A 25,530-nucleotide genomic window follows, 5' to 3' on the forward strand; every position below is an offset into this window, starting at 1 on the left:
GCAGAAGTACCTTATAATTTCCATGCCTGGTATAGGCCATAATTACTATGGTCAAGTCAGAAAGTGGTAATGATATTCATACACATATCTAGGAAAATCCCTACGGGTATGGCACACCCAATCCTGCCAAATCATGTTCAGTTCTCTCAATAGACATAAAATATTTTTTCAGTTGGATTTTTTCCTAGTAACTGACTAATCTGAAAATAACCAAATGAATTCTATTAAGCTATTGCTCAGTAACCAGTTGCTTGATTTAATTTAACTTGCTTTTCTTCATACCAGTGCAGATACAGCTTAAATATCTTTTGAGGGAATGTTTTTTAGGGGTTGGCTTAATTCCTAATGAAACTCTGAAGGGGCCTTTGGGCTTCAGAAAATTTAAAACTATAGCGTTACCTTGTTCTTTCCCGGGCCAATTAACTGGGTAGATTCTTTGCATTCAATTTGAAGCTCCTGTACTCCAGCTAAAGTTTCATTTTCTCTCTCAGCAGTTGGAAACCTATCTCCTTGAACAACAGAAACTAAGCATGAAACTTAGGCATACTGAGCTCAACGGGCCTTGGCGCTGGCCCCCAAATACTGGTGTGCAGAATATCCCAGAAACTACAGTTTCACTCGGCTCCCTTTCATAAGCCGTGGAAGGAAGTGAAGGAAGCATGCCAGGTTGTTATTCAACTCCCGTATTTAATCAAGCATTGCCCGGGCACTTCTGAAACTCTTCAGCTTCTAAATTGAGAGTAAAAGCAAAGAGAACACAGGATGGGAACTACTTAAACGTGAAGGCTCTCAGGATTACTCAGGATTGTGTGGCCATTCTCCCCAAACTCCTAAAGTCAGCAAGAAAGCCCATTTCATTCCCTGTGGTTATTTCTAAACGAATGCTTCACAGCTTTCTCAAGGATGCCAATACACATTCTTTCACTTTGTGTTAAGTGACCGACTGGTGCCCTGCACATGAGGCCCCTCACTACTGCTCGCACCACGTTTTCTCCATTCAGGTGTTTGGTACCCTACTATGAGAAAGACAGGTTTGTTTATGATCTAAGAAAACATCATAGGACTTGCACAAAGCAACAGGTGCGGGCCATGAGTCATTTTGGTGTCCTCACCTGCAAAGGGGGAAGCCAGCATGTGCCAGAAATTCCTGATACACCAAGGGACATTACCAAAGTCTTTCTCCTTTTTTTTTTTTTCCATTTGGGGCAGGAAACAGATGACCCCTGGTTTGCCACCGCTCAAGAGACCCAGCCTGCCTCAAAGTCAAAATGGACCAACCTATGAAAGCTGGAGGGTTGGGCTTTTTTTTTTTTTTTTTTTTTTTTTTTTAAGGCCTGAATGAGGTGATATCTTCATGCTGACAGCTGAGAAGCAGGTCAGTCAGGTTCTTGGGTGCTCTATTACACAAGCAAGATTGGGCCAGCTCCACCAAATTTTGTTTCTGACACCCTTCTGCCCAGTGGGACATTGTCATACTTCACCCCTCTGCTTTCTCTAATCCTCGGCAGACGCGTTGCAGCCAGGACAGCTGTCTGTGATATTTTAGTTCCTGTTTGTAAATACCTCCAAAACCTGAAGGTAAGGGTGTGCTGGGTTGCCTGGGATTCCGTCTCTCTTTCTTTCTCTCTCTCCCTTACTTTTTCCCTTTTGCTTCCCCGCCCCCCCTCATTTATTTACCAAAGAGAATCAAAGCAGGCTCAACTTTTGCCACTCTGGCAAGTAGTTACGGAGATCCTTGTAAAAACAGGTAGTTGTTTTGTTAAGTAATCACCTTCCAAATGAGCATTTGCACCAAGTGACTTAGTTTTTCCAATTACTGCCAAATTTGCTACATGATGAACCAGCTGGAGAGTTAAATAAAAACCTCACTTAAAATGTACATGACTACAAGGGAGAGTTTCCTTAAATCAGATCTTAGTAAAAGTTTCAACATGTCTAACGTGGAAATGGCAAGAATGTAAACTGATTACTTAGATTTTAATTATGCATTTTGGCTTTAAGGTTCTTGCTAAAGTACTAGAATAAGACAGGTTTTGAAGAACAATCTTTGAATTACAGGCTTCTGTATATTTTTCCAAGGATTTTATTAATCAAAAAAAACTGGCAAAATGTTGTGTATGTAAACTATTTCACTTAACATGCTATGTGCTTACGGCTGTCAGTCACTGGATACCTAAAACGTTGTTAAGTCAGTTGCTTCAGAACACATCTTATGGAATGAAGGTGTGGATAAAGTTCCTTAAAATTATTTTCAGTTTGTGGTTGTGTGAAAGGCTCTTTTAATTAAAGGGATGCTTATTTACTGCTTAGCCCTTTCTATTTGACCTACTGAGGCATTTTCTACAGACAGTGAAATGTAACAGAAGGCTGAAAACCCCAAGCTTGGGAATTGGGGTCCAGAATATTTCTTTTGGAGACAGTCTTTCTTTCTAAGCTTGATTCTCTTCCACCTAATTATTTATTTCAGCAATGAAGTTTATGACTAAGAATGCTCACGTGAGCTGGGATCGTGACCTAAATATTTTTCCTGGATTTACGCATACCCCAGTCTTTTAATTAGAATTATGTTCACAAACTTGAATTTTTTTTTTCCTAAAGGAAAAGTCATGTTTTTCTTTTCTTGTTAAATCAAATAAAAGTAAATGATACGCCCTAAGGTCCTCAGGTACAATCCTCCGTTCTGGCTACTAAGACTTCTCATCCTTTCAAAACCCTTTTAAAAAAAAAGGCATTTCTAGGAGCATAGTTCATTAGGTCCTCATTTATTGTGGCTTTCATTTAGGAACGGCAAATACTGTTGAAGATTGTAAAGGCCACTCAAGAGTAACACTCAGGGTCTGCCTGGGTTATTGGCTGCATGTCAGACTGAATTTCCTAGGACAAAGACAAACAAAACCCATCTGTCTTAATCTGTAGCCTGAGATCTATAATAAGAAACAAGCAAAAGCAACCGAGAGAGAAGAAGCACAGTCCAAGTATTGTCTAGTTATTTCACAGCAGAATCCAGGTTTTCTATTATCCCCTTCGTGTACGTGAACTAACGCTGTCCTTTAACAGTTGGATTTTGACTGAGTTTAGAGTAACTAGCATTTCTCTTCCCTTGCATTGGTGGACCTCGCAGGGTACCTCCTTATTTTTAAAGCTTGGTATAAAATGGGTATGACTCAGTTACAACAGGAAGACTTGGCAGAATAATGACTTTATGCATTTAAGGGGAAGCAAAATTATGCACAGTGTGAATTTGTTTCCCTCAATGGACACGGTTGCCATTTTCTCCCACCACCTCTGCGGCCCTCCATACGAAATTCAAATGTGAAGCCACTTTCTAGTGCCAACACCAAAAAACAGCGGAGAAAACTGTGTTCATTTTCTCTGCGTTCCATAATTATTTTTTAAAAAGTGAAACTCATACTCTCTGAAAGCATATTTTAAAATTTGTTAACTACCAGAAACGATAAAAATAGTTCAATATATACAGACAGGTTTAGAATCTGTGTTTCAAGTATCACAAAGTGGAAGGAAATCCTCCTCTCTTTTTCTCTTCCCTTTATAATAATTCTAGTCTTAGAGGTTTTTTAAGTTTGTATTGGTCTTAGCTCGGTTCCTGTGTTATACAGTCTCCAAATTCCTCTCCTGAGTTCCCACCTAGGGGCAAGAAGGGACAAAGACCGGGAGGGGGAATGATGCTACCTGGTTCTCCCGATTTGCTCTTGCTCTACGATTGTATTTTCTGTCGTCCCATCTCTGTCTGCCTCCACAGGGCACCTGGTTGACAGATGAACTTGGGCACACATGAGCACACCAACCATCATCCAGCATAACTTCACATAACAAGGACACAGCACAGTTTTAAATATTTAAACTCTACAGATGGAGAGAGGCTGACAGAAAAGTGCAAAGAAAAAAGAGCACAGATTTCTTTTACTGCCCTTCAGAGCGCCTGTATCACCTCCTTTAGACTTTGCTGCTTACTGTGTGTCTGGTTTAAGTAAGAATGGGGTCGAACTTAACCGACATTGCCTAGTCTTTTCTCCAGCAAAAACCCAGGCCTGAGATTCTGAAGAGCTGATGGTTTCTATTCCTGCCTACTTCTATCCCTTTAAGATGAAGGGACCTGAGTGAGAGGTGTAAACTGTTTCTCTTGGAAAACAAGGAGCAGAAGTGAAGTGTCCTCTGCTTCAGGCTGGGACAACAGGAATAAACTGATTCTGGCGAAAGCCTTACCCATAACTGGAATAAACCGTAAATAGTATTCACGACATACATCGTCTCTCTCTTCTCTTTCTTTTCCCTCGAGATAAATTATAGGCAGAAACAGAAGCCTTGGCTCATTTGGGGTATTGATACCTTAGGTTTTCAAGTTACAGTCAAAAGCTGGGTAAAGGGTAGAGAGATCCCCTTGGTGGTTCAATGTTACAAAGTGAGTCAGGAACAACAAAACTCACTTTGCTGACTCTTGATACGTGGATTCTCATTACGGGAACGGAGTGAAAGCTCATTCCTCATGTAACATGAGAAAATTAGAACAGCTAAGGGCTGTTTTTTCCCCTCTGACCACCACTTCATTAGGATGAAAAAATAACCAGAAAGCCTAGGTGTAGGGAAAGCAAGTCAAAATGTATAGTAATGACACAATGGGTGGCTAAGTATAATTCGTAAAGAAATCAGACCACTGGAATTAGATAATGAGAAAGGTTATAATGTTTGCTATGAACCTGGCAGAGTTCACAGAAGGATGTTTCTGAAAAGATACATGTAAGTATTTCTAAAACTAAACTGAATTGTATTTTAAATGTGCCAGGTGGAGCATCCATTTAATAATGTGTTGGTGAAAACTAAAGGTCCTGGGGATAAGAACTTGTGTTTTGTTAATTTGTAAACTATATGCTAAAGGTGTTCACCCAGAACCATAGAGACGATTGCTGGCATTTTCTTACATTGGGATAAAAGTGTATTTAGTGTGTTTGAGAGGTACTTAAGGTAGAAGGCCCTCGTTTTCTAGTGTTTACAGTCATGGTATTATAAACTACTTTGGGTAAAATAATACAATTTGGAGAAGCGGTGCTAAAAATATATTGGTGGGAAAAACTTTCTAAAAAGCAGCTGAATTCTAGATCCTTTTGTAACCAGTTTCTATATTCCTTTGTAACTTCTTTTACCCAGTTGAGTGGTTACTAGCTTTAATAGTGAGGTTTGAGTCCTAACCCTATCTCTCAGTCATTAGCTCTGTGGTCTTGGTCACAATTACTTACATTTTTAATGCCCCATTTAATTATGTGTAAAACAGGATTGACAATCCTTTCCTCATTGTATGTTTGATTGGTTTGGGTAAGAATTAAACGAGAAAACATGTGAAGCATCTGACTTAATAAATGCATAATAGTAATATGTTTTCCAATTATGTTAACATTTTTAGGAACTATACCCATTTTCTTGGCTATCACAGAAATGTGAAAAATATAAACAAACAGTATCACAAATATAAACACCTAGGTAATTCCTACCAGGTTAAGAGACAGTATCACAAGCATACAGAAGTCCCTTCCATGGCTACCTAATCAGTACTGTCTCTTTCCTTCCCACAAGTAACCACATTCCTGACTTTTAACATTCTTTTAAAAACTTTTGACAGTTTTTACTTGTTTTTGAATTTTACATACACGAAATCACAGACTACAACTGGCATTGTGAGCTCTGCATTACATTTGTCATAATCACCTCTGTTGTACATGGCTCTAGTTTGTTAATTTTCATGTATGAATATTTCACAATTTACTATCTGATCTGTTACTGATGGATGTTTAGGCTGGAGACATTTATAAATAATGCTCCTATGAATATTCTTGTCTGCCTGTCTGCCTAGGTTTTAAGTAGATTTTTTTTAAGCGATAAGCATAAGGTATGGCATATATTTGTAAAGCCTTAGAAATCCATAGGTATGGACTAATTACTAAAAGCTTTTGAAAAAATATATATATCAGGATGTAGTATAAATATACTTAAATTGTACCACTATGTAAGGTACTATTAATCAGGGAGAGGGCACTTAAAAGAAAATCAGAGGGAGTACATTGAGGCTCCTCAAACCCTAATAAAAAATTATTAAGGTTGAAAATAATTACAAAAATTTCTGGAAGCGCTCTTAAGAAATGGCAGGTGGGGAGCCTGGGTGACTCAGTTAGTTAAGCATCTGACTCTTGATTTCGGCTAAGGTCATGATCTCATCATGGTTCATGGGATCGGGCCCCATGTCCAGCTAGGTGCTGACAACGTGGAGCCTTTTTGGGATTCTCTCTCTTCCTTTCTCTCTGCCCCTCCCCCATCGCACGCGTGCACGCGCGTGCGCGCACACACACACACACTCTCTCTTTCTCAAATAAATAAATAAGCCTTAAAAAAACAAAAAAAGGCAGGTAGGTAATACTGGACCTTAAAGATAGCGGTTGCACCTCCCTACCCTGGATGCTGTTAGTGAAAAATAAGCTCTAAGATACAATTCAAAGAGCAGGATATCAGTTTTCAGACTCTATCGTTTGAGGAGGAATAGCCTAATGTTTTTAAAGGAATATTTTAATATTAACGATCTTTCAAATTTTAGCATCTAATTAGGTTGGAGTCAGTAGTCTTGGATTTCAGTGCTACTCTTCCATTCACTAGTTTTCATTACTAGCCACTCTGGACCTCAGTTTCTTCCTGTGCAAAATGAAGATATTACAAGCATAATTTTTTTGGTCTCCAGGGATCATTGTGAGGATCAAGTAAGACGAAATTGTAAACCCTTTGAAATGTAAGACACAGAAATTATATTCTAATAATAAAAAAATAGAAGTTAATGTCTATTAGCTACTTACTTTAGGTCAGGTATTGTTTAAGGTACTTGTACTTAAATCTTCACTCTTCAGAACAGCATTGCAAGGTCAATATGATTATGATGATGATGCTTATTATGATGATTATTTTTCACAGGTTATCCATAATGCAAGTCAGAATTTTAATATAAATCTAATTTTAAAAACTTGTCCCTATATCCTGCTATCTGTGAACTGTGGCATTTCCACACTTCAGAGGCAGAAGGATATGCCTGGATAAGAGAACTGTGCAAGGGTTTCAACCCCCAACTCTGCTACTATCTGGCACCATCATTTTTCCACACATGCTCCCAGCCAGATTCTTCATTTACACAGTAAGGGGATACAAGGAAAAAATATCCTAAAATCTAAAAGTCTTTCTGAATTTCCCTAATTTGGGATTCATAGGAAGAAGGGCATCATGAAGTGAAAAGTATTGTCAAAAAAGGGATGTTAATTTCAAATTCAAATAATTCAGATTAGGTGCTAGTGAAATATTTTCAAGTGGATTTCCTGACTGATTCACTTGAAAGTGGTATGTATACAGTACAATCGGCAACATCATTTTCATCATAAATATTCCAAGTTACATCTTTATAAAGAACATATTTTCTTAAATAGGTTAAACAAATCAGCCAGCTCTACATGTCCCATATTTACAATGCTTTACTTAGCAATCTATATATAATATTCCATATACATATGAACTCTATGTATATGTTCATAGTTCATACATATATTTCAACTTGTCTCAAGCTAAATGATCTTTCAAATAGTGGAATAGTGGTGTATGGCTTCACAAAGTTTTGGCATGGCACTTCCTTAGAAGAAAGAAGAAAGAAATATTATACAGAATATAGAACTCACTCTACTTTTAGTACATAATCCAAACAAAATAAACTTTAAGAACAAGAGTATGGTATTATCAATTTAGTGTTATGTATCTAGATCCTTATCACTTAAAAAGATCTTTGGGGGGCACCTGGGTGGTTCAGCTGGAGAAGCATCTGACTTTGGCTCGGGTCACCATCTCACCATTCTTGAGTTCAAGGCCCTTCGACAGGCTCTGTTCTGACAGCTGGGGCACAGCCTGGAGCCTGCTTTGTATTCTGTGTCTGGCTCTTTCTCTGCCCCTCCCCCACTCGCACTCTGTCTCTCTCAAAAATAAATAAAAACATTTTAAAAAATTTTAAAAAGTTTATTTATTTTTGAGACAGATAGAGAGAGAGAGAGAGGGAGAAAGAGAATCTGATGCAGGCTCCATATCAGCACAGAGCCCCAGGGCTCGAATTCACAAACTGTGAGGTCATGATCTCAGCAGAAATCCAGAGTATGATGCTTAACCTACTGAGCCACCCAGGTGTCTCAATCCTCATCACTTTAAAAATGTAGATCCATTTTTAAAAATTTGCTATTTTGTTGAATAATTCAGATGCTTGTTATTTTTTTCTTTCAGATTCCCCTTAATTACACCAGTACCAAAAAAGGCTACAATGTTGACCTCAGCCAAAATTCTGTTGATTTCAAAAATGTTTAGTTTACTACTAATTGGAAGCCTTGGGGAAGAAGGTCTAGAAGTAAACACAACACAAAGCATTGCAGCAGGCTTAAAAGCGATGCAAAATGCATCTGTTCCTTTGGAAAGTGATGCAAATTTAAGCTCAGATAAAGAAAATAGAGAAACCTCCAATCCCAAAACAAGTAATTCCTCTCTTTGGGATCCATCAAATAAAAACCATGGAACAACAGAGGTCTTTGGCAATTCATCGACAAACAACTTTTCTGGGAATACAAGATCCACGCCTACGCTTCCCACAAATCCTCCCTCGATCCAAGGCTTTGTTTCTAAATTGCCTCAGAACTCATCTATAGCAGACGAAAATCCTCAGCCTGTCTCAGCACCTCCCGATGCTACATCTGCTCCATCTTCAAAAAAGTTCACTTGGTCTTCAGCCAATGATACCATGAAAACTCCTGACAACAGTTCAATTTCAATTAGCATCCTTCCTGCAGCACCAAACACCACGTCTGCGTCCCCCATGATAACGGAACCAGATGAATGGCTCACCACAACCAGTGACAGCTTCGTAGGGTTTACTCCTTATCGAGAAACGACCACTCTACAGCCCACCTTAAAGTTTACCAATAATTCAAAACTCTTCTCAAACACATCAGACCCCCAAGAAGGTAAATATAAATGGATTTAACTTTCTTTTTGTGTGAAATTGAATCTCGAACTAAGTCATAGAGATTATATCTCAGGAATGTGCCATATTAAAAAAACAAACAAACAAAAAAAACCAGGAAGGCAGCAATAGCACACATGGTTCTCACTTTGAGGGGGTGACCATGATATTCGTTGGAAATAGTGAAGGGATTTTAGGGCTTAAGTCAGCATGCACTAGTCACTGTTGTATGGAAATGTAAGGAGACAGTGGGACAAATTTAAAAGGAGGTTAGGCTGAAAAGAAATAGAGACTGAGGTAGTGGTACAGTTTTGAGATGCTAGGTAACAGTTTTCACTGTATCTTAGAAAGCTACCTGAAATTTCCCATGCTTTCAGGAATAACATACAACTGAACTTTAAAAACATACATACGTGAAAATTGAAATAAATGAATTTATAAATTATCTGATACCACAGAACAATCACAGGAAAAAAGAACACTGATATATATTTTACATGTAAATAAACTCAACCAAAGAAGATCCTCCTGAATTTTTAAGTTGGTACCTAATGAACACCATCAAAATTGAATACAGCTGTGAGTGTCAAAAGAAAATTGCTTCATGGGAACATTTTAATAATTCATTTAGGGATTATGCCAAGCTTTAAAATGTAAAGCTTTAAAACGTTATCTAATATTTAATAAAAGTTCATAATATTTTATTTTTTCAGGTCTAACCAAGTGTTTATTTTCCTGAAATTTTTAAACAATACTTTTTCCCCCATGAATTCAATGATTTCCAATACAACTTGTTTCCAGATTATATTAATGATGTAAACACAAAATCACATATACACATTCCTACTTGAAAGTTGTTAGCTTACAGGAAAAGTTTTAAATTCTGAAATCTAGGCTTTAAAATAGCACTGCAACTAATACATTGTGTACATATATATTCATTTTAGCTATAATTTTAACACATACTCTTATTCATATCCCCTCTGATATACATCAGAAAGATTTTTAATAAATATTCTCTCTCTTTTGTCTGTCTACACTCAATATATATACTGAGAATACTCAGTATTTATGCCTACCTTTACTCTTTAATCAGAAGAAAATTACTTAACTTTGCTTTATTTTATTTTATTAATAATTTTGCTCTAAAGCTTCCAATGTATAGGTAATTTTTTTATAAGTGGGCTTTAATACAGAATTACAGACTTTATAAGACCCCTTAATTAATAAAACTAATTAATTTTATCCACTTAATTAATAAATTTTTTTTTAAACTGAAAATACAATATACTAAATATGAGTTCAGGGAGCATTACATAGTTTATTGATAACTTAGTTTAAGATAGAGTACTTGGTGAAAGGGATGATTGAGTAAAATTTTGAACTCCCAGACCTACACATCTGTTCTCAATATGCAAGACATTGAAAACATCTTGCTTATGATCTGTTTGTTGTATCTTGAAATATCCTGTATCAGGATACACTGCTTTTTTCCTTATAATGCCTTTTCTGTTAGGGTTTTGTGGATTCATTTTCTATTACCCACTTATTCCCATTAGCTTTTTATTTTTCAATTATTACAGAAACAAGCTCAAAGTTCATTTCATCATTAAAGTTCATTAGAGATTCAGAATTGATTAAAAACTCAATATGACAGTCCATAGAGAAATCAGATCTTAATGGAGCATACGCATGGCATTTCAGTACTATTGTTGTTTATAAAGGAAAGAAAGACAGTTATAAAACTAAGAAGTATTTCAAGGTAATTCAAAATTTGAAGTGTGGTTTTATTGGGAGGTATATTTGCCAATATATCCCAAATACTCAGTACTCCATAAAATATATACACACACACATCACCATTATCTAATTAAATATATATATATATATATATATATATATATATATAGTTTAAAAGTCTTTGTTATAAAGTCCACATGTATATATTTCTCTTCTTTGAAAATTTATTTTCTATTTCTTTATCTGTTAATTATTTTTTATTTGTTCTCTAGAGAATAAAAATACAGGAGTAGTATTTGGGGCCATTTTAGGTGCTATTCTGGGTGCTTCATTACTTACTCTTGTTGGCTACTTGCTGTGCGGAAAAAGGAAAACAGATTCATTTTCCCATCGGCGACTTTATGATGACAGAAACGAACCAGGTAAAACAACTTTTAGAACTTCACTACATACAGTGGTTTTAATTAAAAGGGGATGCTAATGTTCACTACCTTACCTAGAAGGGATTCAGAGATTCATATGACAAAAACAGACCAAAGATTTATTATGATCTCTCTCTGTTTCTCAAAGACCATAACCAAAATAATTATGGACCTGTGGGTGGAATTTGGAAACCATTTGGAACTGTGGTTCATTGCATCACAATTACTTTTAAATAAACCAAATCCCAGAACCTGAAACATGTCTATAAAATTGGAAGATAATGGCATGCTATTAAGGAAAAAATGGCCAGTGTTGTTAGCACTAACTGCAAAGCCATTCTTTGTCATGTTGGATCTCTTAGCAGCAGGAATTTGAACAATGACTTATTGTTTTTATTTATTTTTTAGAGAGGTTGGTGGGCGGGGAGGACTGAGGAGGAGAGAGACAGAGAAAGAAAGAGAGAGAGAATCTCAAGCAGGCTCCACACTCAGCAAAGAGCCTGATACAAGGCTTGATCCCATGACCTAAGTGGAAATCCAGGAGTCAGACACTCAATAGACTGAGCCACCCAGGTGCCCCTGAACAATGACTTATTCTAATTTGGAGTTCTTCTAAAGTTTACACAGATACAGTTGCCCTCAATCAATTATTTTAATAAGTCTCTAAAACAGAATCTATAAAGAGTTGTATATTTGGGTACATAAAGTCACAGTAATTCAGGAATTTTTCACTCATGTGATAGCAAAGACCAACCATAGCATCTATGAAAAAGAAATTTATCTGTTAAGAATAAAGCACTGAATTTGTTCTTAATGCAATAATACTAATTAGAATAGAAATGAAATAACTTCAAATGATTGATTCATTTTTTTAATACTACAGAAAAAAATATGTTTTCTGGTTTACATAAGGGATGCTTGCCATGATAAAAACAAAAACAAAAACCAAAACAAAAAACTAGTTAAATGCCCCTGGTACATCCTGTTGAGAAAGCCTTTTGATTTTAATAAGTTCAGATAATGACTGACATATTGTTCATCTTCAGAACCAAATCTGTTAATTGAAAATTTAACTTAATTCTATTTTGGGGGTTTCTAGCAATCCATATAAAATAAAAAGTGGCACTTTTCCAAATTAAAGGATAGGATTTCAAAAACAGGGGTATCCAACCTTTTTTTTTCCTTAACACCAGAATCTTTTCTTTATCTGTTATCAGAAGCAAAAGCTCAGTCTATCAAACTGATACAATTTAAGATGTGATTGAGGCAGAGGGGAATAACTCAATCATATCACCAGTTTTACTCTTTCAAGACAGCTCCCCCAGGTTACCAGGAACCCAGTTTGTAAACAGATGGCTTAAAGAATAGCTAGAATATGAGACTACCTAAATGAATAATTAGATCACTAATCTAATTAGAAATTAGTCACTGCTTTAATATTTAAAGGTACCTAGTACATGCCAAGTTCTCCTTGAAAATAAACTCAAGATCATTAAGATAGTAATAATTGGCTATTCGTTAAAAAAGTAAAAAATAATCTCTTATAACGTTAATCAGAAAACGTCAAGTGCATGATAACTAGGATCTATCATAAAGAAACATAAGCTTTTACAGATAGTTTTCTTCTGTCTCCATCTTCCCTGGCTCAACCATAAAAATGTTGAGACACGTAGTAAAATCATGGCTCTGATTTAAAATTAATGCTCTTCACTTTTTAAAAATTATTTTTTGCACCAGAAACAAAAATTCTGAACATGTTGACAATGCTTTAAATTCACAAGATTCAAAAATCAATGAGACATATGTCTACACTTCTTCATGAAAAGTATTGCTCTCCTTTTGTTGTGATTTCTCCTTTATTTCCTTTATTTTTGGTCCTTTGGCAGCAAAATTATTTTACAAGTTAAACTGTTCTCTTAGTCTTGGAAAGAAATGTGTATTGAAAAATATGCACTTGTTTAAATTTCAAACCTAGTGTCTGAAAAGCCCATATAACAGATGTAGTGTTAACCTACTCATCTAGAACAATTTCTATAGTCTGGCAGATGCCTCAGCATGCATCCTCCAGACTGTTACCATAAAATAATTATTTTTTGGTTACTTTTTTAGTTCTGCGATTAGACAATGCACCGGAACCTTATGATGCGAGTTTTGGGAACTCTAGTTATTATAACTCAACTATGAATGATTCATCTATGCCAGCAGGCCGAGAAAATGTACGTGACGGCATTCCTATGGATGACATACCTCAACTTCGTACCTCGGTATAAAACCAAGAGGAAAGGCTTCTGACGGCAAGTGATCGCCTACATCCTAGTCTTTTCACAAACCCATCCTCCAAAAGCTGAAGCAAGATCACTGTCATGTGGCCTGTGCCAAGGAGAACCATAAAAGCAAGAGACTAGTAGCAGAAACAGACGATAATCTGAAAGGTTTCCTTTCTTACCATTTTTGGCTGTGCTGAATCATCTACTGAGTAACCTTAATTTGTATTTTGGTCTATTTTATTGTTAGTAGGAAACGTTTGTGGGAATCAGGTGAAACTAAAGAGTTTCACCATGACTGCCCTGCCTGATAATTTAATTAACCCTATACTCCTAATGCCATACATCAAGATTGTCACTCTCTTCAAGGAACAATGGAAGAGTAATTTATTTTTAATTTTGACTTAAAACAAGAAAGAGAGTATACAGAGTTTCTGTGCCTGGGAAATTAAAGTAATAGGAGTGAGAGATTCTTCTCTAGTACATTTAGTTTTCCTATATCAGCACATCCATGGTAAGCCCCTTGAGTTGCCAAGTTGACAATGACATTGCCTTCAACAGGGCCATGGTTGGAAAACTGACCCTAACCAGGAAAAGAATCACTTCTCTTCAAAGAGTGGGAAATTCTAAACTGTTTTATTTTAGGCCTCAATTAATTGGGTGCTTTAAAGACTCAATGAGAATCATGGGGGGAAAAGTCAGCCAAAGCATATATTTGTACATAATTTTTACAGTTTTAAGATGTTAAATAAGAGCAAGATTTATTATGTATTAGGTATCATTGCTTGATCATATATGGAATAGATTCTGTATCTCTAAGTGTATAAAGTATAAGGTTAAAAAACTGATGAATGGAAATATTACGCAAAAAAATTTTTTCAGCATCACTTTTACAAGCAGAAATACAATAAGTGTCTTTTGGATTCATATGACATCTTTCAGTCATATGTTTGTTCTTAATTACCACCTGCTTTCAGCAGGAAAAATACACTTCTTAGTATAGGAAGGTTGAGGTTTTAGGGACTAGAGGATTAGATCAATAGTTAAATTCCCAAAGAAGCACTGAATGTGTGAAGAGGGCAAACAAAGCAAGAGGTCTCACTGTCAAATGGACATGTGTGTACCTGCACATGTGTGTGTGAAGAAACACAGCAGTAGCCTTAGAAAATGAGGACCAGGAATTAAGTAAAAGAAGAACTTACTTACCCCATATTGCCATAAAAATAGCAAAGAAGACCGTTCCTCCATTATCAAACAAATATGTCACCTTAATGGAAAACAAAGCAAAAATATTAGTCACATATTGATTATAATAATCTAGTGATTGCCATCTACATTTAGATTCTATGATTTTTTTTCCAAAAGGAATCACATTATTTTATGATTTGTAAATATGAGATATGAGATCCTTTCATGGGTCCTGAAACTGTTTCATATGATTTTCTCTTTGGGGAGATGTAAGGGATCAGCATTCCCCTCCCCCCTTTTCTTCTTTCTTTCCTTTTCTTCCCTTTGGACTTCACCTTCAATTTCTGCTTAGAAGTGGCTCTAGTACCCTGAGGAAGTATTTGTGGGGCATAGATGGTCAAGGTGAAGTTAGCTTTTCAGTTGAGGCATACCTAGCTGCACTTCCTGTCAGCAAAACGTCCAGGAGTGAGGAAGTTGCAAAATGAATTCCACCTATGAGCCAGAACTTTCAGTGGAAAGTATCACAGTGCTATCCCTACTTTCTGACATCTTTCAGAATGTGCCATGGGTCCAATAGTGGCTATGAGTTGTTTTTTTTTTTTAAGAAGTTTCACGTATCACTTAAGATTTAGGATATAGTCCGAGTGTTTTTGAATCAGACATTATCTGAATTTTTATAAAGAACAAAAAATTGTATTGCTGAATACAATATTCATGGTTGCAAAGATTGATTTTAATAAATTGTAAATTCAACTTACCTTTGCTTCTTTTCATTTGCATAATGCCCTCACTATACTTATAGTGAGGGATATTAAAACAGTATAGCCAAGGCAATATATATTTGACAGTCATATAAATACTATAGAAACTATAGGGAGAAGAGGGATACTATCCTCACAGGAGAGAAAGGCCAAATAAGGGCAAAAGAACATTATTATAAGGGAGGTGGGAATAGAATGGTGTTTGTTTTGCTCAGTCTACAGTCTAGAGACTGGTCAGTGGGAGCATTAAAACAATATTAATATGTATTTTAATTGTAACATCTGGAACACTCTGCAAAACAGTATGTAAAACAGATAAAGGTAGGGTGTGTTTTCCTGTGATAGAACGCTACTGAAAATATCATTATACAACACATGTGCTCCTTTTGAAGGTTTGTGGATAGGTGCAAGATGTCCTGGATGGCCCTGAACTTCTACGATGAGGTTTGGGAGTTCTAAAAATGTTATGTGAGTTGGTTTTCACAAGAGTCATCACTATATATTATGTACAGGAGAGAAAGGGGCCATAAAGAAATTCTCCTACAGTGCTCATAAAATTACACCCAGTGGGGGAATCCAGCGTTTCTGTTTCCAAAGGCATCCCATGGAGACACCTGCTGTTGCCAAGCAGCTGAACAGCTGTCTGCTTTCCTTTATAACAGACTTAGTGCAGGAAACAGCCTCTTAGAGTGTTAGAACAGAGACTTTACACATGGGGACTTAAAGGTCACTAAGGAATAATGGCTCTCTCCTGCTCCAGAAAGAGCAGTCCTTTTAGAAAAGTGGCAAATGAGGGGCGCCTGGGTGGCACAGTCGGTTAAGCATCCGACTTCAGCCAGGTCATGATCTCGCGGTCCGTGAGTTCGAGCCCTGCGTCGGGCTCTGGGCTGATGGCTCAGAGCCTGGAGCCTGTTTCGGATTCTGTGTCTCCCTCTCTCTCTGCCCCTCCCCTGTTCATGCTCTGTCTCTCTCTGTCCCAAAAATAAATAAAACGTTGAAAAAAAAATTAAAAAAAAAAGAAAAGTGTCAAATGAAAAGCCATGCTTAATAATTGTGTGGTATGAATATGATTTGTTATAGTTTATGCAATGTTTTCCCTAAAAATGTTTTTCATTTTATTTCTTCTAAGTTTGTTTACAAATCTTTCAGATACCTTTTTTTTTACTCCATAAATTAAACATGAATGATTTAGAAATACATCCATTAGGCACAGCAAGGTATACATGTAATCCTCATGTAATGTCAGATTCCATGTATGTAATGGGAGATTAAGCTAAAATGGGAGTTAATGGAAAACTTGAGAACTTATCCTAAGGAGGAGTATAAAAGTATAAAATCCTTGTGTGAGAGCCACTAAGATATTACAGGTGGGATGCATTATGATGTGGGGGGCCACAGATACAGTAAGAGCAATTTGATGCCTGTGGTTATAGCTTGAGGTGCTAAGGGTTGCATTGAGGGTGTTGATATAAGAGCTGTTGAATGAAAACAGGGAACAGGGAGAAGAAAGAGTCAAGCATAGCATGGATGGCTCAAGCTCAGCGGATGATTGGCAGGAGAATAAAGGGGGAAAGAGGCATTCTTCTCAACAGGAAAGGGTCGCTTGCCCTATAAAAGAAAATTCCAGATGAAATCTCAAAAAAAATTCCCAAAACAGAATAGACTTTTCCAAATCAAAAGGAAGTTTGTCTTATCTACAAGTGTATGTTTGCAATGACTTATTTTATGAGAAAAACAGCTCCCCTTTATGCACAGGGGGACCTATGGACAAGCATTTTATTCAACATCGTTGATGTGAATAGGAATAATATATAAAGACAGAAGCAAACCGAACCTCAAACAAAACTGTGTTGAAGCACAAATTTTCCATTATCTTTGACATCTGATTTCTCTTGGAGAGTTGAGTGTGGCTAGAAACCAATAAATGTGGGTATTGTTCAGAGGTAAATTTCTTACTAGTTTGGAAGCTTACAGACTATTCCTCTTCTACCTTAGTTGCTGGGTCTGTCTCTAAAATTGTTTGACGGGTTCAGAGGAGCATAATAAGCATGTGGAAACTGCCACTGATACTCCATTAAAGCCCCTGTGGGCCAAGGAGAACAGGCACTTCTTGGGCAGATTCAACCTTGCAGACCAGGCTATTATGTGCAAAGAGGAGAAAGGAGTTGGAATTTAAGCTGGAGTTCATGCCTCTCTCACTTCCTTAGTCCTTCATTCTCAGACAGGGCAAAATCTGTGTAACTGCCTATGTCCACTCCACCTGATTACAAGCTGCATCAAACATGGAAACATCAGTAGTCCACACCCAACCTCCTCTCCATTCCTGATCCATTATTATTTAGGGCAATATCTTTGTTAAATGTGGTCCTAGAAATCAACTAAGGAGCTTGTTAACATGCAGAATTCTAAGCCTTATCTTGACCAATCGATTCTGAATTTTAGGACTTGGAGCCCAAGAATCTACTTTTTAACAAACGTCTTATGTGATCCCATACCCACTTTTCTATGAAGTTTCTTAAAGAAAAAATACTCTGTCCTCTTTCTATTGTAGCTTCAATATAAGTATATGGTCTGAGCTCATATTTGGTATTGAGTAAAAGTTTATTAAGTTAAAAAAAACCAGAAACTAATAACTATTATGAACAAAGCTCACCTCGAGGGTTGAGGCACTTTTAAAATTATATGAGAAAACAACGCAGAACTCTTCTATCCAATGATAGCACCTTAAACGAGAAATCCTACCATAATGCTAACTGACATTGTGGTGTTAGTGCTTTTAAATAAATGTGCAAACATCACTGAATTACTTAATTGCAAAAATTTCTTAATTACCATATTTTTAAGGATTAAAATTGAAAATAATCATCAAAGAAAATGTTAATGTACTTAAATAAAATTTTTATCATATGATGGGACCATTTTTGTTCCATGAAATATGTCCTTTAAATTATTAAAATAATTACATGTACACATGCATACTTTTCAATAAAATATGACATATTTAATTTTCTGTTACTTGTCACAAGTGGTGAATGACTCCGCAACAAATTAGCAAGTTTCTAGAAGACGTGGCCAGATGATCCTAGATTGTCTGGCCTGTTTTTTGGTAATCATCTGTTCCTTTATTTCTGACACTTCCCTTCAAATAACTTCTAGATGTGTAAGTTTATAAACCGTTTTTAAAAAAGAACATTATTTCCATCAATGAAAGAATAGTAATTCTTATTTTTAATGTGTGAAACAAGTACTTACATTTTACCTTAGCCAGAGAAACATATATAATACATATTCAATATTTCTTCCTGGTGGCGTTTATTTCTTGCATTGTTCCAGAACACAATATTCTCCTCTGCAAGGTAACTTTTCCACCTTCCTTAAAATAGTTATTAACTGAATTCTTTCTTAGTCATACCTGTCCCTATACATACTCTTTTCTACTAATATTGCATAATGACAAAAAGCCTCCTATATTTAGTGTTTCCTTTGACAGTTTCTTTGCTTTATCACTCTGCCATTAGGGGTGTTTCTTATTTTTAGTGTTCAGATACTGGTAGTGTGTCTTATTAACTCTGTACAAGTAAAAGTAGAAGTAAAATATATATGGATTTGTTGGTATCCCTAAGGCTGTCATATATCCTTGAAATGCATGGGTTAGGAGGACATGTATCTCTACATCTCATAACTTTAATATGTGGCTTTTGCAAAACGTATTGAGAAAATGCTTCCCAAAACAAGACATCTTTGTGGAACACTTAAACAAATTCAAAACTAAGTATAATTTTATAAACTAAACTATAAACAAAACAGATTTTCCTATGCCTTGTATTCACAATGAACTATCCAGAAACCAATTTTACTAGGTTTGGGCTTGTAGTAGGGTATTGAGTGACTTCTGATTTTATACTCTGCCTCATCAAACTTCATTGTATAGAGACCTCTACTTTGAACAAGATGGAGTAACTGAGATTGATTTTATCCCCATTCTGGAAACAACAAAAAATGCACAAAATACATAAGCAACAGATTTCAAGACAGTGGATACTAGGCAGGAAGAGCCATCAATGATCCTTGGGAGGAAGGAAACACGTGAGGTGAGCATTACAACTGCCTCAGATTACTGCACGGAAAGAGTTCGTAGGACGTAAACATGGCACCCCAGACAGTGCCCAGTGAGCATGTCCGTGAGGAAACCTCTTGAGGAAAGAACCACCTGAAAGGATTATTAGTGAGCCCATTCCCACCAGCCAGACTGGAAACCCTCTATTTGCAGTGCAGTTGCTACAGTACACGGCCAGATTTTGCTTTCATTGCAAGGAAAAAATCATGCTAGTTACAGTACTGCTATGAACCTACCTTACAAATCTTAAAAGCAAGACCTGGGGCACCTGGGTGGCTCAGTTACTTGAGCATCTGACTCTTGATTTTGGCTCAGGCCATGATTTCAGGGTTCATGGGATGGAGCCCTGCATTGGGCTCTACACTGACAGCACAGAGCCTGTTTGGGATTCTGTGTCTCCCTCTCTCTCTGTCCCTCCCCTGCTCAGGCTCTCTCTCTCTCTCTCTCTCTCTCTCTCTCAAAATAAATAAAACTTTAAAAAAAGCAAGGCCCAAAAGGACCAAATTATTTCCAAGTAACTAAATTATAATACCTCTACACATCTATTAGAATAGTTAGAATAAAAAAGACTAGCCATTCTGGGGATTAGTGACTGTATGGAAAACTGGAACCCTCATATACTGTGGATAGGAATGTAAAATGGTATAAATGCTTTGGAAAACATTTTGGCAGTTTCTTAGAAGGTTAAACACCCACCTATCATATAATCTAATCATTTTAGTCCTAGGTTTTTACCCAAGAGAAATAACAGTGCCTATATGGAGATTTATAGATGAATGTTCAGAGCAGCTTTAGGTAAAATGGTAATTCAAAACAACCCACGGGTCCATTAATAGATAAACAGATAGACAAATTCTGGCATAGCTGGGTAATGCAATACTCCTCAGCAATAAAAAGAAAAGATCTACTGATAAATGTTACAACATGGTTGAATCTCAGAATAACTATGCTGTGTGAAAGAAGCCAGAAAAAAACCCACAAACTGTACGATTCCATTTACATAAGAGTCTCTAGAAAATACAAACTTTTCTATAAAGACAGAAAGCAGTTGGTTGCCTGGACACAGGGGTGGAACTGGGGAGGAGAGGGAGGCAGGGATTACAAGAGGCCATGAGGAAGCTTTTGGAAGTGATTATATGTCCATTATCTTTCTTGGGGTGATGGTTTCACAGGTGCATATATAACATCAAAATGTGTCAATTTACACACTTTAGATGTGTACATATTATTATATGTTAATTATACTTCAATAAAACTTTTAAATATAAACAATAATCATTGTAAAATTCAGTTTCTCAAACTTGTATGCACATGGGAATCATCTGGGAAGTTTTAAAATAGATGGATGTCTATGTTCCAAACCCAACGATACTGATTTAATTAATTACTCTGGGGTGTGGCTTGGGCTTCAGAAGTTTTAAGAGCCTTCAGGTTATCCTAATAGGCAGCGACTTGAGAATTTTTAGTATGTTGTTTCCTTTCTTTTGTAAAATTAAAGTATTGGGGTTTTTTGTTTGTTTTTATTTTTTATTTAGAGAAAGAGAGAGCATGAACGGGGGAGTGGGGCAGAGGGACAGAGAGAATCTTAAGTGCAGGGCTCGATCCCATAACCCTGCGATCATGACCTGAGCTGAAATCAAGAGTTGGATATTCAATCGACTGAGCCCCAGGTACCCCTAAAATTAAAAGTGTTGTAATGAGTATTCATGGATGATGGAAATTTAATCATTAGCAAGAGATATAATCATCTTCTCCTAAAAAGAATCTATATGTCATTCCAAGTGGAAGTTTATGTCCATATGACAATAATCGGTGATAAAAACAAAGGAAGACTAAAATATTCAAATAAAAATATACTCATTTTATAATTGCTGCCAAATGATGATCTATTCAAGTTTTCACTTTTTCCTACCTACTTCTGAGAAAAAGTAGAGCTCGGGAAGGAGAATGCAAGGGTCCACACTCACCTTGGCATAGATACAGCTTTCATTGAGTCTCTGCAGTGAGCAGTTCTTGTCACAGAGAGGGCACATGAAGACTTCAGTGGCCTTGCAAATTTCTTGGCTTGGGAAACCAAAGAAGAGAGAGAAAGCATGAACCTCCACGTTTAAGAAGGTGCTTAGCTCCTCTGGCTAGTCCTGTGGGAAGCAGCAAGGCAGAGAGGAAAAGAAGACACGGATAGTGGGAGTGGTGGACAGGTAAGCAAGAACTTAGAGTGGTTCCAACTCAAATTTTTAGGATATTTGTGATACGGACATTTTTGTTGGCTTCTTCAGTTTTAGAAGTCTCTGCCTGGATATGGTAATGATAGTAGGCCATATTTGACACTTGTGAGACACTTGTGGGCTTTGTTACAAAGATAGTTACACATGATTTCATGGCACTGAGGGTAATCTTGTAAGGAACACCCAAGGGAATTTCAGCCAAGCTCACAGCTTGGAAGTGGCTGAGCTGAAATCAAATCTTTCTCCTGCATCTCACGCCTTAGAATCACCAAGATGAACAGCACCCATAATTCACACAAATCCACACAAATTCATAACTCACCCTCCAGCCAACAGGGGCATCACATTCAGTAGAAATTTGAGGGAGTTGACTTTTTTTTTTTTTGTGGTGTCTTGACACACAGTCATGATGACATGACATAGTCTTTATTTACTGAAACCTATTATATTTTCTATTAGAATATAACTTGATAATACTTGTCTCTTCAGTTTTATGCCCACTACCTTTTAAAGATCTCAGCATACATTTTAGATGACTTGTGATAGGAGTAGGGCACCAGTAACAATTTCTCAAAGGCCTCTCAGCCTGAGTTCACAGCAACCTATTTTTAAAATGTTTTGTGCGTTTATCTGTCAGAAGTGGCCCTTTCCCACTTAGTAGCCTCTAAATAAATTGTCTTTAATTAAATCTGCTCTGGAAATGTTGAAGGTAATTTAAAGGCTTTTGACAGTAAGTCTGGAAATGCAACTGTTTAATAAAGGTTTAATTGACAGTGTTTACAGCACAATTTACTGTTTTCAAAAATACACCCTCAAATGAAGCAAAAAAACAATGTATTTCAAATGTTGGATTTATAAAATCTCACTCTAAAGTGGGAATAAATAGTAAGTAATAATACTATATAGTAATACAATGCTTTAAAGTGGGCAAAAGTGGGTTCATGTCCATTAAGTCTGGTCCTCACTGCAATCTCCTGCAATGGTTAATTATCTCCACAACTGAGAGTAAACTGATGTTTAATTTAAGTAATTTGCTTGAGGTCATACAGCTAAAAAGAGGTACTTCAGGGAGCCTAATTTAGGTTTTTGTGATTCTAGGTCAAGTTCTCCATCAGCTACAACATATCTCAAAGAGAAATGTTTTTATTTCATATTAAAAGTGACTTTCCCGTGAAGGGGATTGAGTTCACTTCTGATGATGAGCACGGAGTAACTCACAGAACTGTTGAATCATTATATTGTACACCTGAACCTAATATTACACTGTATGTTAACTGTAAATGAATAAAAAAATCTGGCAAATAAAAAATAAAATAAATAATTTTCTTATAAAACTTTTATTAATGATGATGATAGTGTCTAAAAAATACTATAATTCTCCTACTTTCACACACACCATCTTGCTAGTAATTGGGATGTCTATATGAAGTAAAGCAGGTAAAACATACATATTAAAAGACCAAAAGAAAAAGATGATACCTCCTCTTAGTAATGCTACTAATTTGTAGGAACAAGAAGAATTAAAACAGTCCTTGAAGGAAATTTTGCTTATAATTTAAAATTCATTGTGTTTCAAGAATAACACAATGTGTCCTGCATTGAAATCCCATACTAAAAAGTATTAGAGGCAGTTTTTACCACGTCATATTTCCCATCTCCTAAATTGTCAAACAAAAGCACAAATCTATCAAAACACCGTGTCTAGAATCCCAAACCATCAGACTGAACACTATTTTGAATTCCAGAATTATTAAATTCGTTTTTGGTAAGTTGTTCAATGTTTAACTCGGTATGTAACATAAAAAAAATAAACAATTTTTGACAACATATATTTTAGCCTAAAATAATTTAATACTAGTACAAATTTCTTTGAGTTTAGTTAACCACTAGAGGGAGGGTGAGTGCACAGCATGAGTGTTTCTTCATATCTTCTGCGCAGCCTGATAACAGAAACCACCACTTGAATTGTCGCTTTCTTTTATTTGACATCTATTGTCAGACATACCACCAAGGGCTGATTTGAAGGAAATAATAATTACCACCAACTTAAGATAGCAGGAGAAGCTAGCAATTTGTCCTTTCGGGGGTGGATGTCTGGACCCACTCCCGGGCCCTCCTGTGATCCTATAAAGATGACAAAGCACAGAAAAGGTGCTTGGTGATGTCCATTTTGAGGAAAGTGAAAATGTGAAAGTATGTTTAAGGGAAGGCAGTATGGAAGCATGAGAAAAACATGGATTTTAGAATTAGATATAATTACTGGGGAAAAGTAAACCAAATCACAAGATATTAGAATTGCTATTACCAAACAGAATAAAACAAAACAAAGATAACACGTGTTGGCAAAGATGTGGAGGTTTTGGAACATTTGCACATTGTTGGCGGGACTGTAGAATGGTGCAGCCACTATGGGAAACAATATGGAGGTTCCTCAAAAAATTAAATCTAGAACTACCATATAATCTAGCAATCCCACTTCTGGGTATATATCTAAAAGAACTGAAAGTAGGATCTAGAAGAGACATCTGCGCTCCTGTGTTCATTACAGCATTATTCACAATAGCCAAGATATGAAAATAACCCAAGTGTCCACTGATGAATGGATAAAGAAAATGTGGTATAAACACAAAATAGAATATTATTCAGCCTTAAAAAAAAAGAAGGAAATTCCACATATGCAGCAACATGAATGATGAACCTGGAGGACATTGTGCTAAGTGAAATAAGCCATGCACAGGATAAATACTCCATGACTTCACATATTTTAAGTATTTAAAACAGTCAAACTGAGAGAAACAAAACAGAATCATAGTCGCCAGAGGGGAGGAGAGGAGGAAGTGGGAAGTTGCTCTTCAACAGATATAGAGTTCCAGTTATAGAAGATGAATAAGTTCCAGAGATCTGCTGTACAACATTGTGCCTAGAGTTAATAATACTGTAATGCTCACCTAAAATTTTGTCAACAGGGTAAATCTAATGTTAAGTGGTATTACCACAATTAAAAAGAATCCAGTAAAGGTTTAAAACTTAGCTGACCACATACTATATACATTCTCCTGACCGAGTCACTTACCTCTCTGAGGATCTATTTATTCATCTCCAGATGAAGATAATATCTAGCTGGGATATTACATAAGGGATATTGATACTGTGCCTGGCATATCGTAGGCACTAGATAAATAGAAACTTCATTGCTAAGGATGTTGTCAGGAGAGGGTTCAAGAGGTCCTGTATTACCCAACTGTTTTTGAAAGGCTGGTCTGATACTGAAAACCACATAAATTTCTTGGCAAGTTCTAATACCAAAAAGGAAAGAAGGGACCAGAAAGTTGGGGCTTCTGCTCTTTGTTCTGGACCTGAAAAACTATTTTATCTGCCTGCTTGTTCATTTTCACATCCCTATGATATGTACTCTGCCAGCAAAAATCTGACCACATTTGGTTAGGTAAGGCCAATGAACACATATAAATAGACACATGTACATATATATACAATAAATAATCCACAAATTGGATTGCTACATAATTCTACAATGAGCTACAGAACAGGTAATATGACCTTAATTTATATAAATATGGACAGTAGAAACACAATAAATCCAACCCAATCTTCAGCTTCTTAACATTTTGTTACCTTGTAATAAAAAATAAAGAGTTTCATAAAATAATACTAAGACAATGCAACACCAAATAAAAGCCCCGTGCCCTCTCCTGACCTGCCATAACACCTACGACTTAACCATGTCTGACACCTTGAATAGAAAATTTCAGTCCCATGAA

General features: G+C 36.4%; 2 protein-coding genes across 7 annotated transcripts in view; one reads left to right on the plus strand and one right to left on the minus strand.

The window, feature by feature from the left end:
• ANO3 (anoctamin 3) overlaps positions 1 to 25,530 on the minus strand; it is a 415,273-nt gene that overhangs the window by 58,383 nt on the left and 331,360 nt on the right. For all 5 annotated transcript variants that reach the window (XM_027072968.2, XM_053203366.1, XM_027072969.2 and 2 more), the window contains 2 exons: positions 21,494 to 21,590; positions 14,667 to 14,727 (listed from right to left, as the gene is read on the minus strand). In XM_027072968.2, the coding sequence (XP_026928769.1) occupies positions 14,667 to 14,727; positions 21,494 to 21,590 (158 nt within the window). The remainder of the gene's footprint in view (positions 1 to 14,666; positions 14,728 to 21,493; positions 21,591 to 25,530) is intronic.
• Positions 983 to 15,405, plus strand: MUC15 (mucin 15, cell surface associated). Of its 2 annotated transcripts, XM_053203371.1 has the most exons (5): positions 983 to 1,578; positions 3,761 to 4,755; positions 8,305 to 9,035; positions 11,047 to 11,196; positions 13,306 to 15,405. In XM_053203371.1, exons 2-5 carry the CDS (start codon positions 4,736 to 4,738, stop codon positions 13,464 to 13,466), a joined length of 1,062 nt encoding a protein of 353 aa, XP_053059346.1. In that variant the 5' UTR covers positions 983 to 1,578; positions 3,761 to 4,735; the 3' UTR covers positions 13,467 to 15,405. The 2 variants fall into 2 exon arrangements, with proteins under 2 accessions (XP_053059346.1, XP_026928773.1); XM_027072972.2 differs by lacking the exon at positions 3,761 to 4,755 and having other exon boundaries at positions 986 to 1,578.

The sequence above is a fragment of the Acinonyx jubatus genome, chromosome D1, assembly GCF_027475565.1.
Source record: "Acinonyx jubatus isolate Ajub_Pintada_27869175 chromosome D1, VMU_Ajub_asm_v1.0, whole genome shotgun sequence".
In the NCBI taxonomy this organism is placed as follows: Eukaryota; Metazoa; Chordata; class Mammalia; order Carnivora; family Felidae; genus Acinonyx; species Acinonyx jubatus.